Genomic DNA, 17,179 nt, shown 5'->3' on the forward strand with positions numbered 1-17,179 from the left:
GACAGAGCGATTGGTAAGGTGGATGAGTCTGGCAGCAGCATTCATGATGGATTGAAGAGGTGATAGACTATGTAGAGGTAAGCCAATTAGAAGGGAGTTGCAGTAGTCGAGGCGAGAGATGACCAGCGAGTGAATTAAGAGCTTTGTTGTGTCATTGGTTAGAAAGGGGCGTATTTTGGAGATGTTCCGGAGGTTGAGGCGGCAGTATTTGGACAGTGATTGGACGTGGTGCTTAAAGGAGAGTTCGGAGTCCAGGACTACACCTAGAACCTTGGCATATGGGGATGGGCTTATAGTTGTGCCATCAATTTTGACAGAGAGATCAGGGGAAGGGGCATATGGGGGAAGAAAAATTATACGTTCGGTTTTGGATAGATTGAGTTTAAGGAAGTGGTGTGACATCCAGACTGATATATCTGATAGTAAATTAGTGATACATGAGGAGACAGAGGGAGTGAGTTGAGGTGTAGAGAAATAGATTTGGGTGTCGTCAGGGTAGAGGTGGTATTGTAAGACATGGGAGGCTATCAGCTGACCCAGGGAGGTGTAGATTGAAAATAGGAGTGGTCCAAGAACAGAACCTTGGGGGAACCCAACTGAGAAAGGAAGAGGAGAAGAGGAAGTAGAGTTGTAGGAAACGCTAAAGGTGCGGTTGGATAAGTAGGAAGAGAACCAGTGAAGAGTACAGTCACGGAGACCAAAGGCGTTGAGTTTTTTGAGGAGGAGGGGGTGGTCAACCGTATCAAAGGCAGCAGAGAGGTCCAGGAGTAGGAGTACAGAATAGTGTTGATTGGTGTTGGCCGTTAGTAGATTGTTTGTTAGTTTTAGGAGAGCAGTTTCTGTGGAGTGTTGAGGACGAAATCCAGACTGAAGGGGACCAAGAAGGCTATTATCAGCGAGGTGGATGCTCAGTCGGTTATAGACCAGACGTTCGAGGGGTTTGGATAAGAAGGGGAGCAAGGAGATGGGGAGTAGGTTGTTAAGATTGGATGGGTCCAGTGAGGGCTTTTTAAGTATGGGTCTGACAAGTGCATGTTTTAGAGAGTTGGGGAAGATGCCAGAAGAGAGGGAGATATTGAAGATGTGGGTTAGAGAGTGTAGCATAGAGCCAGAGGGTGAACGTAGCATTTGCGAGGGAACAGGATCCAGAGAGCAGGTGGTAAGGTGAACATTAGCAAGTAGTTTTGCAAGCTCGTCTATAGTGGTGGGGTTGAAAGAGGGAAGTAATGATTGTGCCTGTGGACATGAAGTGTAAAGCGTGGAGGGTATCGGAACAGTAGGGATCTCCTCATGAATTGTATCAATCTTCTGTTTGAAGTGATTGGCAATCTCCTGGGCAGTGAGTGATTTGGTGGGTGGAGGCGGTGGAGGATGAAGTAGAGAGTTTAAGGCAGAGAAGGGTTGAAGGGGACGGCATGATAAATTGCTAATGAGAGTGATAAAATAGGTCTGCTTGGCAGTGAGGAGGCTGGAATTGTATTTTTGGAGGGCAGATTTATATTGGTTGAAATCTCCCTGAGACTTAGTCTTACGTCACAGGCGCTAGTGAGCACGACTATGTTTTTTCAGACTTCTATTTACATCTGTTTGCCAAGGTTGACGGGGTCGGGGCCTGATTCTGTGTGTAGTGAGGGGGGCCATTGAGTCCAGTGAGGCTAGAAGTGAGGCGTTGTAGACCGAAGTGGCTAGGTTGATGCAGGATAGGGGTGAGATTTTGTCGCAGATGTTGTCGATAGCAGAGAAGAGAAGGGTTGAGATGACGTAGGTTTCTGCGGGTAACTTTTACGCGGTTGGAGGGAGAGGAGGTGGAGGAGAGGGAGAGAGTGAAACTAATAAGGTGGTGATCAGAGAGAGGGAATGGATAGTTTAGAGAGGTTGAGTGCAAAGGTGAGAGAAAATTAGGTCAAGGGTATTGCCTTCGGAGCGAGTAGGAGCATGATAAAACAAGAAAGCAAAAAAGCAACACAGCAGTAGGAGTTGTATATATAACAAAACATTGTTACATTGTTACAATTTAACAAAGAAGAAGTTTAACACAATTTCTCAAAGAAGACGTAAGAGGCCTTTTTTAAAAGGGATACAGCTTCTGGCTTTTTACACATTTTTAAATTTTTTTTTTCTTTATTGATATCACAAGGGGGCTAAGAAGCCCCCTATGTGATGGCAAGGGCGGGTGACGGTACTCTTTATAGAGACATTGGGGGTCATTTAGACCCCCAGTGTCTCTACTGTCCACCAATGCAACTATTCCAGCACAGATACAGCAAAAAAAAAAAAATTACAATCACTTTATGGTTATTATTATTATTACACAGAATGTATATAGCGCCAACAGTTAATGCTTTAGCACTTTACGATATAAAAAAAAGACAGTACAGTTACAATACAATAAAATACAAGAGGATTAAGAGGGCCCGGCTCAGAAGAGCTTACATTCTAATAGGGTGGGGCAGGTGGGGCAAAAGGTTGTAACTGTAGGGAATGAGCTGATGGAAGTGGTAAAAGATTAGCTAGAGGTGTGATACCCTGTTTCCTCGAAAATAAGACCTAGCGTGATTGTCAGTGATGGCTGCAATATAAGCCCTACCCCCCAAATAAGCCCTACCCTGTTTCCCCGAAAATAAGCCCTACCCTGAAAATAAGACCTACAAGGACTTTAACTAGGGCTTATTTGGGGTTAGGGCTTATATTGCAGCCATCACGACAATCACGCTAGGTCTTATTTTCGGGGAAACAGGGTAGGCTCCCCTGAAGAGATTAGTTTTCAGGGATTGCCTGCAGACAGTTATAGTAGGAGATAGCCGGACAGGTTGAGGTAGAGCTTTCCAGAGGATGGGAGAGGCTCTGGAGAAATCCCGGAGATGAGCATGGGAGGAGGAGACAGGAGAGTATGAGGTCTTGAGAGGAGCGTAGGGGACGGTTTGGGTGATATTTGGAGACAAGATTGGTGATGTAGCTCAGGGGAGAGTTCTGAATGGCTTTGTATGTTGTGGTTAGTTATTTGAATTTAATTCGCTGGGCGATCGGGAGCCAGTGTAGGGATTGGCAGAGAGGGGTGGCAGACGCTGGGTGGTTGGTAAGGTGGATAAGTCTGGCAGCAGCATATATGATAGACTGAAGAGGGGATAGCCTATGGAGAGTTAGGCCAATGAGAAGGGTGTTGCAATAGTCATGGCGAGAGATAACAAGTGAGTGAATGAGTAGCTTGGCGGTTTCATTAGTTAAAAAGGGGCGTATTTTAAAGATGTTACGAAGGTGAAGTCTACCAGCTGGTCAGAGTCTAGGATTACACCTAGTACCCTGGCATGAGGGGAGGGATTGATGGTTGAATTATTTACTTTGTAAAATGCAAATTGTGACATATCTTGCAAAACTGAGGGGTACCCTCTGTACCATCACATGACTCTCACTTCCATCACTTGCTGGTAAGTTCAGAAATCTTGCTTGACATTGTATGCTGGAAAATGAGTGGTCTTTGATTACAAAGCCTTGGAGTAGCTCACAGGTGCAAGTAGGGGAAGGACAAAACTCTGCACTTTACTAAGTGTTAAGAATGCTTCACGGCTTATGCAACCTGTATATTCTGCTCTAATGAGTGTCTGGAACATACCCCAGCATTTATAACCACACGTATGACTCCATCGCCTTAATCCAATCATCATGAAATCAGTGGTGCCAACCTACCGCAGACTTTTTTACTGACAAAACATAAAAAAAATATACAACTCCTATTAAAAACTAAGACAACCCATATATAAACCATATAAGCACAATATGGAAACACTGAGAATACGCATAACGAGTAATTTGCCTGATTCACACCTAAAAAGTCAACACAACATGACAAATTATCAGTCCCTAATATTTAGAGACAGTTGTAAAAAAAATCACTGATTTTTACAAACTGTATATAAACTTTCAATTGGCAACCCTGCATAAAATGTGTCAAGGCAGATGCTGATTGTCCAAGAATAAGATCGGAGATGTGAAAGCCTGTGAAACCACCCATTTCTAATTGCATAATCCAATCCCATGGAGGAGAGGTATTAAAATGGCATTATACCCCTTTTAAGTATGGATGAGAACTTTATCATCCCTTTATTTCACTGGGACCACATTTCCTAAATTCCAGTTTAAACCTAATTTTCAGACTTTTAAAGTTGGTGATAATGCTGTTGAATAACACTGCAAGGGTCTTGTGCTAATGTGTGTGAATTTTTGTGGTATTACAGTTTAAGAAAGCGGGAAGCATGTGCCAACACAGCCTTCATGAGTGTGACCTTCCAGACACATGTGATGGGAAATCCAATCGCTGCCTCGATTTGTTCAAAAAAGATGGCACCTCTTGTATGGATGGTAAAGGGTATTGTCTACGTGGAAAATGTCCAACATTGAAAAACCAGTGCATTGACCTGTGGGGTTCAGGTAACTAAGAGTGGCCATCATCTTCAATGTATGTGTGTCTTAAAAATATGCATACTGAACAGACACATTTTGCAAACATAAACTTGTATTGACAATTGTACTGAAGGTATATATGTATGATTCAATTCCAAATTTACAAAGAGAATAGGTGGAACTACAAGGTGTAGTATGAGGGAGCAGTTTTAAAGTGAAAACCTGTTTAATGATGCGTGACTTAAAAATCAGTTGAAATGAATTAATGATCTGTCAATTGACAAATACAGGTCATTAATAATCAGTTGACAGGTACAAGTGTTTAGATAAAAGACAATATAATTGTCAATATATATAATTGTCAATATAATTATTTAGAACAATGTTTTGCAAGCTTCAGTCAGCCGTGTACCATCCTCTTTGCCATAACAAAGTTATGTTAATGAAGATAGTGGAATGATGAGGAAAAATGAGACCCAAATACTCTGCAGTAGTAACCACTCACTCCACAGGAAACCCACAAGACAGGAAATTAGTCAGCAGCTGGTTGTCAGAGAATCCCTCTATGCAACTACCATCCCGTAAAAGCAGCCTGCTTGCTGGTATTTTTTGCCTGATTGAAAGCTTGGATGTAGCTTTTGAAGAAGAATGAGAAGAACACAGTGGAAAGCACATGAAAAAGAGCATAAAATGCCCCCTGGTGACTAGATAGACAATACATGATATTCATATACAATATTTCATATTTACTGGGCTAAAGTAAAGAAAAATATTACATTTTTACAGTTGTGTTTATAAGTTTACATAGCCTACTCTTTTTAAATCATAATGACAACAGAAACTACCCAAATGACCCTGATCAAAAGTTTACATAACCCAGTTCTTAATACTGTGTATTGCCCCCTTTAACATCAATGACAGCTTGAAGTCCTTTGTGGTATTTGTGAATGAGGCTCTTTATCTTCTCAGATGGTAAAGCTGCCCATTCCTCTTGGCAAAAAGCCTCCAGTTCCTGTAAATTCTTAGGCTGTCTTGCATGAACTGCACGTTTGAGATCTCCCCAGAGTGGCTCAATGATATTGAGGTCAGGAGACTGAGATGGCTACTCCAGAACCTTCACTTTATTCTGCTGTAGCCAATGACAGGTCGACTTGGCCTTGTGTTTTGGATCATTGTCATGTTGGAATGTCCAAGTACGTCCCATGCGCAGCTTCCTGGCTGATGAATGCAAATGTTTCTCCAGTATTTTTTGATAACATACTACATCACACATCCCCAAAACATCAGTGATCCACCTCTGTGTTTCACAGTAGGAATGGTGTACCTTTCATCATAGGCCTTTATGACTCCTCTCCAAATGTCGCGTTTATGGTTGTGGCCAAAAAGTTCAATTTTGGTCTTATCACTACAAATTACTTTGTGCCAGAAGGTTTGAGGCTTGTCTCTGTGCTGTTTGGCGTATTGTAAGGGGGATACTTTGTGGCATTTGCGTAGTAATGGCTTTCTTCTGGCGACTCGACCATGCAGCCCATCTTTCTTCAAGTGCCTCCTTATTGTGCGTCTTGAAACAGCTACACCACCTGTTTTTTTCAGAGTCCTGTATTTCACCTGATGTTATTTGTGTGTTTTTCTTTGTATCCCGAACAATTTTTCTGGCAGTTGTGGCTGAAACTTTAGTTGGTCTACCTGACCATGGTTTGGTTTCAACAGAACCCCTCATTTTCCATTTCTTGATTAGAGTTTGTACACTGCTGATTGGCATTCTCAATTCCTTGGATATCTTTTTATATCCCTTTCCTGTTTTATACAGTTCAACCACCTTTTCCCGCAGATCCTTTGATAATTCTTTTGCTTTCCCCATGACTCAGAATCCAGAAATGTCAGTGCAGCACTGGATGAAAGATGCAAGGATCTGTCAGGAGTCCAGAAACTCATTGACCTTTTATACACACACACTAATTACAAGCAAACAGATCACAGGTGAGGATGGTTACCTTTAATAGACATTCAAACCCCTTTGTGTCAACTTGTGTGCATGTTATCAGGCCAAAATCACCAGGGTATGTAAACTTTTGATCAGGGTAATTTGGCTAGTTTCTGTTGTCATTATGATTTAAAGGGTAAACACAGTTGATTGATAAAAAAAATGGCTTCAGCCAAACACTAACCATGAGTGAAAGAAATGTTTTTGTGTTATCATTCATATTCTCTGAAAAATGGACAAGAAATCATAAATTCTGCCAGGGTATGTAAACTTATGAGCACAACTGTATATTTCCTGACCCCCCAAAAAAGAAAAACAATCTATACAAATCAGGCTGTGCAACAATGAAGCTTTCTCAAATTATTTACAAAAGATAGAAAAAATGAATCAATTTAAAAAAATTTAAACTGGAAATTAAAGGAGAAGTATGAGTAAAGCTATTTTGGCCATACTTCTCTTATGGATCACAGGAGTGCAGTTCAGTCTGCTCTCCTGTGATCCATTTTCAGCTGACAGTGAGTTGAAGCTCTCTGTCAGGTGACATCACAGAGCTGGTCCAGGCTCTAAAAAGATCCTGACCACATGGTCAGTATCTGCCCAGAAGCCTGGATAGGCACCTGGCTCAGCCTCTCAGCGATCCGCTAATCGTCTAAGCCCGCCTCTCCTGCCCCCTCCACAGCCCAGCACTCCATTGAATGCTGGATTAGAGAGCAGAGAGGCTCTCACTACAGAGATGGCAGGTGACAGATTCAGAATTGGATCAATGCTGCATCCACCCGGGTGAGTATAAATGTCTTTTTTGTTTTTTTTAATCCTAAACTTCTCTTTTAAAGACTCTATAGAGAAAATACTATATTAATGTAATGTATCTAATAACAACTTAAAGTACATAAACCACAGACATCAGGTCACATTACAGTTTGTCACCTAAAAGCTCATCTTCTTTCAGGTGCTATTTTGGAAAAACTTTTGGTGCAACCTACATACTGTACATGCAATGTACAGTAGTGATGGTCATCTCCACCTAGTGGTTGACATGCACATTACTTAGTTCAATGTTATCCCACTACAGTAGTGCAGAGAAACCTCCACAAACCTAAGAGGGGAGCCCAAGGTTTGCGACTGCCTAGGGGCCTCCTCAGAGCTTAATCTGGCACTTTGACAAACCATATATACAACATCATTGACTGGACGGATGTGGCTTTGCTCACAATTGGTTATCAATATGAAATTCCTAGATTTTGTTAAAGAATTGTACAAGGCAAAATGTAAAAAAAGGCCTAGGATATTATCTACAGGATCACAATTTTTATAAGTGTTACTAAACCCACAATAGTAAAATTAGTCTGTATATGCAGTAAAGCATGCTTGCTATACTCATTGTGATACCTAAGGGGTTAATCTCTGCATTATGTCAAAAGGCGGTTTGATCCTGGCTTCTTTGGTCCTCCCCTTCTTCCACTGTCCCCAATCCATCTCCTTATAGTACAGAGCCTTTGGAGTCATTCTGCACCTGCTCAGTTTGGTGTGTATTGCTAGAGAGTTTTTTTTTTTTTGTGATCAGCACTATCCAGACAGAGGGTCAGGGGTCCTGCAGCCTCATAGGACAGTCAGAGGAGAAGGAAAGCTCCTCCTACAAGCTTTAACCAGACACCTATAGAAGTCACAAGACTGCTATATACTGCTGATGAGAAAAGGTGTTTAGCAGTTTATATTTACTAAAATAATTGCATTTCCATGTTCTGTGTACTGTGGGAGACCAGATATAGTGAATGCAGGGTCCTGGGTTTAGTAACACTTTAATGAAAAACATATAAAGTTCCTGCTTATTAGAATTTATTATCTAAGGCAGGCCATACATGGGTCGAATTTCGAAAGAATTTTCTTTCGAAAAACTTATCTAAGAATTTTCTTTCACATTTCGCACCATTAGTGGGCTGCAGCACCATTAGCGCGGACATCGAATTTCAGTAATCGGGCATGTTGGAAATTTTTTGAAAAACAAATTCTCTAATCAATGATGGGAGAATCATGCGAAAAATGTAACCGAAAAAGAAATGCGCATGTGCAAGAAAAGAAATTTCCCGGAAAGAAAAGAAGATTCCCAGCCACGAAAATTCTTTTCTGTAGCAACATGAGGTGAAATTGAATTGGTTGGTTGAATTTTGAAATCAATGGGGGCACCATCGGATCACAAAACGCGAAAAATTTCTGATTTTCAAAAGAAAATTCTTTAGAAATTCGACCATGTATGGCCAGCCTTATGCCGCGTACAGACAATCGGAATTTCCGACAACCAAACCGTGGATTTATTTCTGACGGATGTTGGCTCAAACTTGTCTTGCATAAACATGGTCACACAAATGTTGTCGGAAATTCTGATTGTCAAGAACGTGGTGATGTACAACACGTACGACGAACCAAGAAAAATGAAGTTCAATAGCCAGTGCAGCTCTTCTGCTTGATTCTAAGCATGCGTGGAATTTTGTGCGTCTGAATTGTGTACACACGCTTGTCGGAAAATTTGAGATCCAGCTCTCAAATATCTGTTGTCGGAAATTCTGACTGGAAATGTCCGATGGAGCCAACACGCGGTCGGAACTTCCGACAGCAAGCCCACATCGAACATTTGTTGTCGGAAATTCCGATCATGTGTATTAGAGTAGCCAGTTGGTAAAAGACATCACTCAATACTAGCTGTCTATGCCCTGTCATTGCTGGCTGTCTTAGTAAAAGACCATATCCACACCTCTGTAGGACAGTTATGGGGGTGTCCAGAATTTTCAAAAGTATAAGGGCTGTTGACTAATCCAGTATAAATCGGGGAGATGGTTCTCTTTCAGTGTATTTGTGAATAACTTTAGTCCTTGAATACAAGACATTTGATTTTGGACAGAAGCACAGTGGAACATTACATGAATTCTCTTTTGTTGTCTTTTTTGCCGTTTGTTTCAGATGCTCTTGTAGGTGCTGATCACTGCTTTGTCTTAAACTTTAAAGGCCTAATATATGGACACTGTACTCTGTCAGGGGACAGATATCTACCATGTTCTCCTCAGTGAGTATATATACCGTATTTATCGGCGTATAACACGCACAGGCTTATAACACGCACATTCATTTTAAGAGGGAAGTTTCATGAAAAAAACTTACATTTTAAATAAGGAGCTTTAAAGTAAAATAAGGGTCAGTGCCCATCTGCAGCCTCACCATTGCCATTAATGCAGCAGCCTCACCATTGCCATCAATGCAGCAGCCTCACTATTGCCATCAATGCAGCAGCTTCACCATTGCCATTATTGCAGCAGCCTCACCATTGCCATCAATGGCAGCAGCCCTCATTGCCTTCAATGCAGCAGCTTCAACATTGCCATCAGTGCAGCCTGATCGATGCCCATCTGCAGCCTAGAGGGGACAGGGAGGGGGCGGGATGAGCGCCAACAGATTACATACAGTGAGAATCTCCAATGATAGACAGAGCAGTGGTCCAATGGCGGCCAGGAGATGGGACTTCCTTTTACAGAGGCCGCCAAGTAAACAGGAAATTCTCACTGTATGTAATCTGACGGCTCTCATCCTGCCCCCCTCTCTGTCCCCTCCGAGGCAGCTAAAATTGAAGTATTGGCGTATAACACGCACACGCTATTTGCACCCTATTTTCAGGGTGAAAAAGTGCGTTTTATACGCCAATAAATACAGTGTATATATATATACAAAAGCAGCTCTTATTAAGGTGAAAAAATGATACAGTCACAATATTCCAGAGGGTAGACTTTGTTATTTTACACACTTGAACAGTTCAGATTGCAAATACCAGTGCTGTGCTGGCCAAGTACTAGAACTATGAATGTGGCATGTAGGAAGTGTGACTGTTACTCATTTGTGGCCAAAACCCAGAGCGGGGCATTTTTTACCTTCTTGCCAGCATTGACAATACTATGTTCACTATTGGTACTGTCAAATGTTACTCTCTGTACATTTAAATTACACAGGAGTCACCTCTACAAATATATATATATATATATATATATATATATATATATATATATATATATATATATATATATATATATATATATATATATATACATATATATATTAGAAGAAAAGTCCAGAAGGGTGAGGTGAACGTCGGTCAAAGTAACAAGTGCAAGCAAGCCCTCCAAAGGCTTATATTATAGGAGACGACAAAAAGGGATTACTGCACAAAAATCTTTTAATGAAAAATGTAAAACCTCCTATCCCCCATGTGACTTTTCTGGGCCTTAAAAACCAGGGATCTTTTCCTTGCCTCTCGTGCATACAATGTTCTAGCATGATGAAAGGCAAATGTTTTTCTCAGGCTGGTTTTACACTGGTGCAACAAACGCTCTGACATTGGGAGCTCATGTCGCATGACGTGTGAAAATCAATGTTTCCCTATGTGAGCCGTCTTAACTGGTCCGACACAAGTTGGTCTGACTTTGAAAATGCTCCCTGTACTACTTTGGTCCAACTTTGATCCTACTTCAGCCCATTGACTATCATTGAAGTCGGATCAAAGTCGGATTGCCGTCTTGCATGATCCGACTTTGGCATGCGACTTCTGCTCTGATGATCTTGAGGGGGAACTCCACGCCAAATTTTAAATAAAAAACTGGCATGGGTTCCTCCTCCGAGAGCATACCAGGCCCTTCAGCCTGATATGGGTTTTAAGGGGAACCCCCTACGCCGAAAAAACGGCGTGGGGGTCCCCCCAAAATCCATACCAGACCCTTATCCGAGCACACAGCCCGGCCGGTCAGGAAAGGGGGTGGGGACGAGCGAGCGCCCCCCCCCCTGAACCGTACCAGGCCGCATGCCCTCAACATGGGGGGGTGGGTGCTTTGGGGCAGGGGGGGCGCACTGCGGCCCCCCAACACCAAAGCACCTTGTCCCCATGTTGATGAGGACAAGGGCCTCTTCCCGACAACCCTGGCCGTTGGTTGTCAGGGTCTGGGGGCGGGGAGCTTATCGGAATCTGGAAACCCCCTTTAATAAAGGGGCCCCAGATCCCGGCCCCCCGCCCTATGTGAATGAGTATGGGGTACATCGTACCCCTACCCATTCACCTGAGGGAAAAAAAGTGTCAATAAAAAAAATACACTAGACCGGTTTTTAAAGTAATTTATTAGGCAGCTCCAGGGGTCTCTTCTGACTTGGGGGGTCTCTTCAGACTTCTCCAGCCTCTTCTCCCGGTCTCCGGTTCTTCTCCTGCTCTCCGGTGTCTTCTCCCGGGCTCCTCCGCTATCTTCTGATCTTTTGCCCGCTCTTTTGCTAGCATTGGCGCGGTCTTCCGGGTCGTCTTCTTCCCTCCGGTCTCCTTCCGATGTTGACATGACGCTCTCTCCCGATGTAATGCCGCGTGCGTGGTGCGCAATGACTTATATAGGCATGGGGCATGATGGGGGGCATGATGGGGCGGGTGACGTCATAGGGGCGGGGTCACCGGATGACACCACCCGGTGACAACGCTCCATGCCTATATAAGTCGTTGCGCACCGCGCAGTGGCATTACAGCGGGAGAGAGCGTTGCGTCAACATCGGAAGAAAACCGGAGGGAAGAAGATGACAGAGAAGACCGGGCCAACGCTAGCAAAAGAGCGGGCAAAAGAGCAGAAGATAGTGGCAGAAGGACACCGGAGAGCGGAAGAAGAACCGGACACTGGGAGAAGAGGCTGTCTAGTGTGTTTTTTTATTGACACTTGTTTTCCCCCAGGTGAATGGGTAGGGGTACGATGTACCCCATACTCATTCACATAGGGTGGGGGGCCGGGATCTGGGGGCCCCCTTATAAAAGGCTTCACAAGTTGCCACTGGAGTCCTCTTCCACTCCTCAATGGACAACATCACGGAGCTGGTGGATGTTAGAAACCTTGCATTCCTCCGCCTTCCGTTTGAGGATGCCCCACAGATGCTTAATAGTGCTTAGGTCTGGAGACATGCTTGGCCAGTCCCATCACCTTTACCCTCAGCATCTTTAGCAAGGAAGTGGTCGCCTTGGAGGTGTGTTTGGGGTCGTTATCATGTTGGAATACTGCCCTGCGGCCCAGTGTCTGAAGAGAGGGGATCATGCTCTGCTTTAGTATGTCACAGTACATGTTGGCATTCATGCCACTCAATGAACTGTAGCTCCTCAGTGCCGGCAGCACTCATACAGCCCCAGACCATGACACTCCCACCACCATGCTTGACTGTAGGCATGACACATTTGTCTTTGTATTCCTCACCTGGTTGCTGCAACACACGCTTGACACCATCTGAACCAAATAAGTTTATCTTGGTCTCATTAGGCCACAGGACATGGTTCCAGTAAAACGTTTCCTTAGTCTGCTTGTCTTCAGCAAACTGTTTGCGGGCTTTCTTGTGCATCATCTTTAGAAGAGGCTTCCTTCTGGGACGACAGCCATACAGACCAATTTGATGCAGTGTGCGCCGTATGGTCTGAGCACTGACAGGCTGACCCCCCACCTCTTCAACCTCTGCAGCAATGTCCTGTTAAACCACTCTATGGTCTTGGCCACCGTGCTGCAGCTCAGTTTTAGGGTCTTGGCAATCTTCTTATAGGCTAGGCCATCTTTATGTAGAGCAACAATTCTTTTTTTCAGATCCTCAGAGAGTTCTTTGCCATAAGCTGCCATGTTGATCTTCCAGTGACCATTATGTGAGAGTGAGAGCGATAACACCAAATTTAAAACACCTGCTCCCCGTTCATCCCTGAGACCTTGTAACACTAATGAGTCACATGACGCTGGGAGGAAAAATGGCTAATTGGGCCCAATTTTGACATTTTCACTTAAGGGTGTACTCAGTTTTGTTGCTAGTAGTTTAGACATTAATGGCTGTGTGTTGAGTTATTTTGAGGGAACAGCAATTTTACACTGTTATACAAGCTGTACACTCACTACTTTACATTGTAGCTAAGTGTCATTTCTTCGGTGTTGTCACATGAAAATATATAATAAAATATTTACAAAAATGTCAGGGGTGTACTCACTTTTGTAAGATACTGTTTGTATATACAGTATATATATATATATATATATATATATATATATATATATATAGTTCAGAGGATTGCTGCACAAAAATGTATTGAAATAAAAACATACAAAAAACATACAACAAATGTATCAAAAACATTCCATTATATAGTTAGTTTCGGGCTATATTGATAGCGCTCTTCCTCAGACTGGAACATATCACAATTGAGTATTCTTTTTACATTATTTATAAGAAAGCATAATTGGAATCAATTGCATTAACAAGATCATTATCCATCATCACATGTGCCAAAGATCTCTTTAATCAAAAATAGCAAAATGAAAAGGCTAGAAGCTGGATACAAATTCCTATTCACTCTAACACGCATCCCTGGTGACAACCTGTGATATAAAATAGAAAGAATAGAGAAAAACATATGCCTTTTTATCATTATATTCAGTAAATACAATATAATTTATATAATTTAAAACAGGTCATATATTGAGCAACCCATACTCCATGAGTCACTCATACAAACAAATACAGATCAATTTCTGAGTTTAACCCTTTGGGGTACATAGTATCTAAAGCGTGAATCCACTGTACTTCTTTCCTTCTCAAAATTAACTCACAATTACCACCTCTCCTACTATGACTTACTCCATCTATAACCATAAATTTCAGTTGAGAAATCGCATGGCCCTTTTCAACAAAATGCCTAGCTAATGGAAGTTGAGTAAGTTTGTCTCTTATAGCGTATTTGTGCTGGACAATGCGGTCCTTTACTTTTTGGGTTGTCTCACCAACATAGAGAAGCCCACAGGGATATTTATTCACATCACCGGTGTCACAAACTAAGTCCTATATCAAAGATACAGGTGATTTTCTTAATAAAATTGGGGAGGTTCAAATAGCTTCTGATTCCATCCTAGTCACATGGGATATATCCAGTTTGTATACAATTATACCGCATGAATTGGGAGTTGAAGCATGTCATCGGCTTCTAACCCATCCCGTCAATATGAAAATGTATAGATTGCATTTTTGTTGAAACTATTGGCCATTGTACTTGAAGAAAATTACTTTCTTTTTAAAGAGGCTAATTTTCTTCAATTGAAAGGAGCAGCAATGGGTTGGTCCAATGTTTCACATCCATATGCGAACACTTTCATGGACATGATTGAGAATTCGTTCGTTTTTAATAACAAATTGTTTCTGGACCACTGTAAGGGGTGGCCCAGATTCATTGATAATGTGTTCACTTTATGGACAGGTGACTCGGGTAAATAGGATTGTAAATGATCCAGAAAGAAGCTATCAGCGACTTAATGGAATGGAAGAGAGACTCACACAGAGGGGTTACCCTTCAGAGTTGGTACATAAAGAACGGGAGATGATTTCATTAGATATCAAACCCAAAATTGTTAGACAAAGCAGGATTCCATTTGTGGCTCAATTTCATCCCTTTTCCTTCAGGATATTTAGTATTATCATCAAACACTGGTCCATATTGGGTGAAAATTATCCAAATATTTCTGAATTTAATACACCTCCTCTTCTGTCTTATAGAAGGGGTAAAACATTTTTAAAATTATAGGATATTACACCTGTCAGTCTTCATATGTAATCTATGTGATTAAATGTCCCTGTGGGCTCCTCTATGTTGGTGAGACAACCCAAAAAGTAAAGGACCGCATTGCCCGGCAAAAATACTCTATTAGAGACAAACTTACGCAACTTCCATTAGCTAGACATTTTGTTGAAAAGGGCCATGCGATTTCTCAACTGAAATTTATGGTTATAGATGGAGTAAGTCGCGGTAGGAGAGGTGGTAATTGTGAGTTAATTTTGAGATGGAAAGAAGCATAGTGGATTCACTCTTTAGATACTATGTACCCCAAAGGATTAAACTCGGAAATTAATCTGTATTTGTTTGTATGAGTGACTCAAGGAGTATGGGTTGATCAACATATGACCTGTTTAAAATGATATTGTATTTACTGAATATGATGATAAAAAGGCATATGTTTTTCTCTATTTTTACTGTTTTCTATTTTATATCACAGGTTGTCACCAGGGAGGCGTGATAGAGTGAATAGGAATTTTTATCCAGCTTCTAGCCTTTTCATCTTGCTATTTTTGATTAAAGAGATCTTTGGCACATGTGATGATGGATAATCATCTTGTTAATGCAATTGATTCCAATTATGCTTTTTCTTATAAATGATGTGAAAAGAATACTCAATTGTGATATATTCCAGTCTGAAGAAGGGGCTAACAATATAGCCTGAAACTGTAACTATATAATGGAACAATTTTAATAAATTTTTTGTATGTTTTTCGTATGTTTTTCGTTTCAATACATTTTTTGTGCAGCAATCCTCTGAACTTTCTTTCTATATATGACCGCTTGGGATGGTCTGATTGCATTGCACTGGGAGACTGCTGATGCGCTGTTCACCACTACCTGATTGATATATATATTTTTTTTACATTTCTTCAGTTACTCTCTGGTTTCTTGCCTAGGCAAATGATGTCATAGTCTTCAGGAGGGGAGGAGAGGAGGAGGGTTTTTCTCAGCTAAGCACACTCTCCTGCATGCATGCTTGAGCTAAGGGCAGATGGATCCCAGGGAGTAAATGCAACGTGAATTATTTGCCCTTACTCAAGATGGCTACAGCCAGAAATGCTAGGGAGTGTTTTTTCAAAGTGATTTATCAATAAAATAATGCACAGAGACATGGATGGATGGGGGAGTTTGCCTTATAAAAACTGAATTAAATTTAATTTAAAATTAATTTGTGGTGCTCAGATGCAGTGAAGATCTGCTTTACATTAAATATTTAATTTCTTTTTGCATCTTCCTAGAAAAGGATCCTGGTGCCAACTTTTTTTTTTATGCGGTCTGCCATGCATCTAAAGTGCATTAAACTACAGCAGCACCACGATAAAAACACAGGGGGAGGGAGGATTTACTAAAACTGGTGCACACGGAATCTGGTGCAGCTGTGCATAGTATCCAATCAGCTTCCAGTTTTTATTTTTTGTCAAAGCTTAATTGAACAATCTGAAGTTAAAAGCTGATTGGTTACTATGCACAGCTGCACCAGATTGTGTGTTCCAGTTTTTGTTAAATTCCCCCAGAGAATGTATCTTTGGTCCACACACAGCAGAGACTCCAATTACTAAACAAGTGTCGTTTGCAAAGTGTAGAAAACGGGCTGCATACTTAATGAATAACAGACCTGACATGACTGATTTTATTAGGAGCATCACATTTGGATCTTGATCATTGCTCATATTATTCATTGCTAATAACTCTTCTAAGGACTTTGCCTAAACCCCCTGCCCCCCATACTATAAAAGAAATCCTGCATACCTTTTTTGGGGTATGTTTTCCAGGTAGCCACATGACAAGTTGGGTCATCTTTCTCCTTTCTCTTCTCCTCTACTCAATGCTGCTGAGAATGGTCCATGGATGCTGTTTTCTGAAGCAATGTATTTTAAACCAAGGCCAACGTAATGATGCATCCCTAAGGGGTGTGTCCATGACGCCTTGAACTCACAGGAAGATTGTTGAATGACAGAGGGATGTTCATGACAGCTGGAGGAGGACTTTTTAATGTCTAGGCAATATAGGGGATGATGGGTGGGGGGTGGTACTTTGCAAGATTAAAAAATCCTGGAGTTGAGCTTTAAAGCAATATTAAACCAAAAATGTAATATATTGCACCCTTCCAATCATTAGATGTGATGGCTGCAATAGTTTTATTTTCTTTGGCTTTTTACCTCCGT

At 41.7% G+C, this 17,179-nt stretch overlaps 1 protein-coding gene across 2 annotated transcripts in view; it reads left to right on the forward strand.

Annotated features, from left to right (window-relative positions):
• The window catches only part of LOC141133090 (zinc metalloproteinase-disintegrin-like VLAIP-A), a 120,232-nt gene that overhangs the window by 85,175 nt on the left and 17,878 nt on the right, over window positions 1–17,179 (forward strand). For both annotated transcript variants that reach the window (XM_073622219.1, XM_073622220.1), the window contains 2 exons: window positions 4,233–4,425; window positions 9,338–9,440. In XM_073622219.1, the coding sequence (XP_073478320.1) occupies window positions 4,233–4,425; window positions 9,338–9,440 (296 nt within the window). The remainder of the gene's footprint in view (window positions 1–4,232; window positions 4,426–9,337; window positions 9,441–17,179) is intronic.

This window comes from Aquarana catesbeiana, linkage group LG03 (assembly GCF_042186555.1).
Source record: "Aquarana catesbeiana isolate 2022-GZ linkage group LG03, ASM4218655v1, whole genome shotgun sequence".
Lineage (NCBI taxonomy): Eukaryota > Metazoa > Chordata > Amphibia > Anura > Ranidae > Aquarana > Aquarana catesbeiana.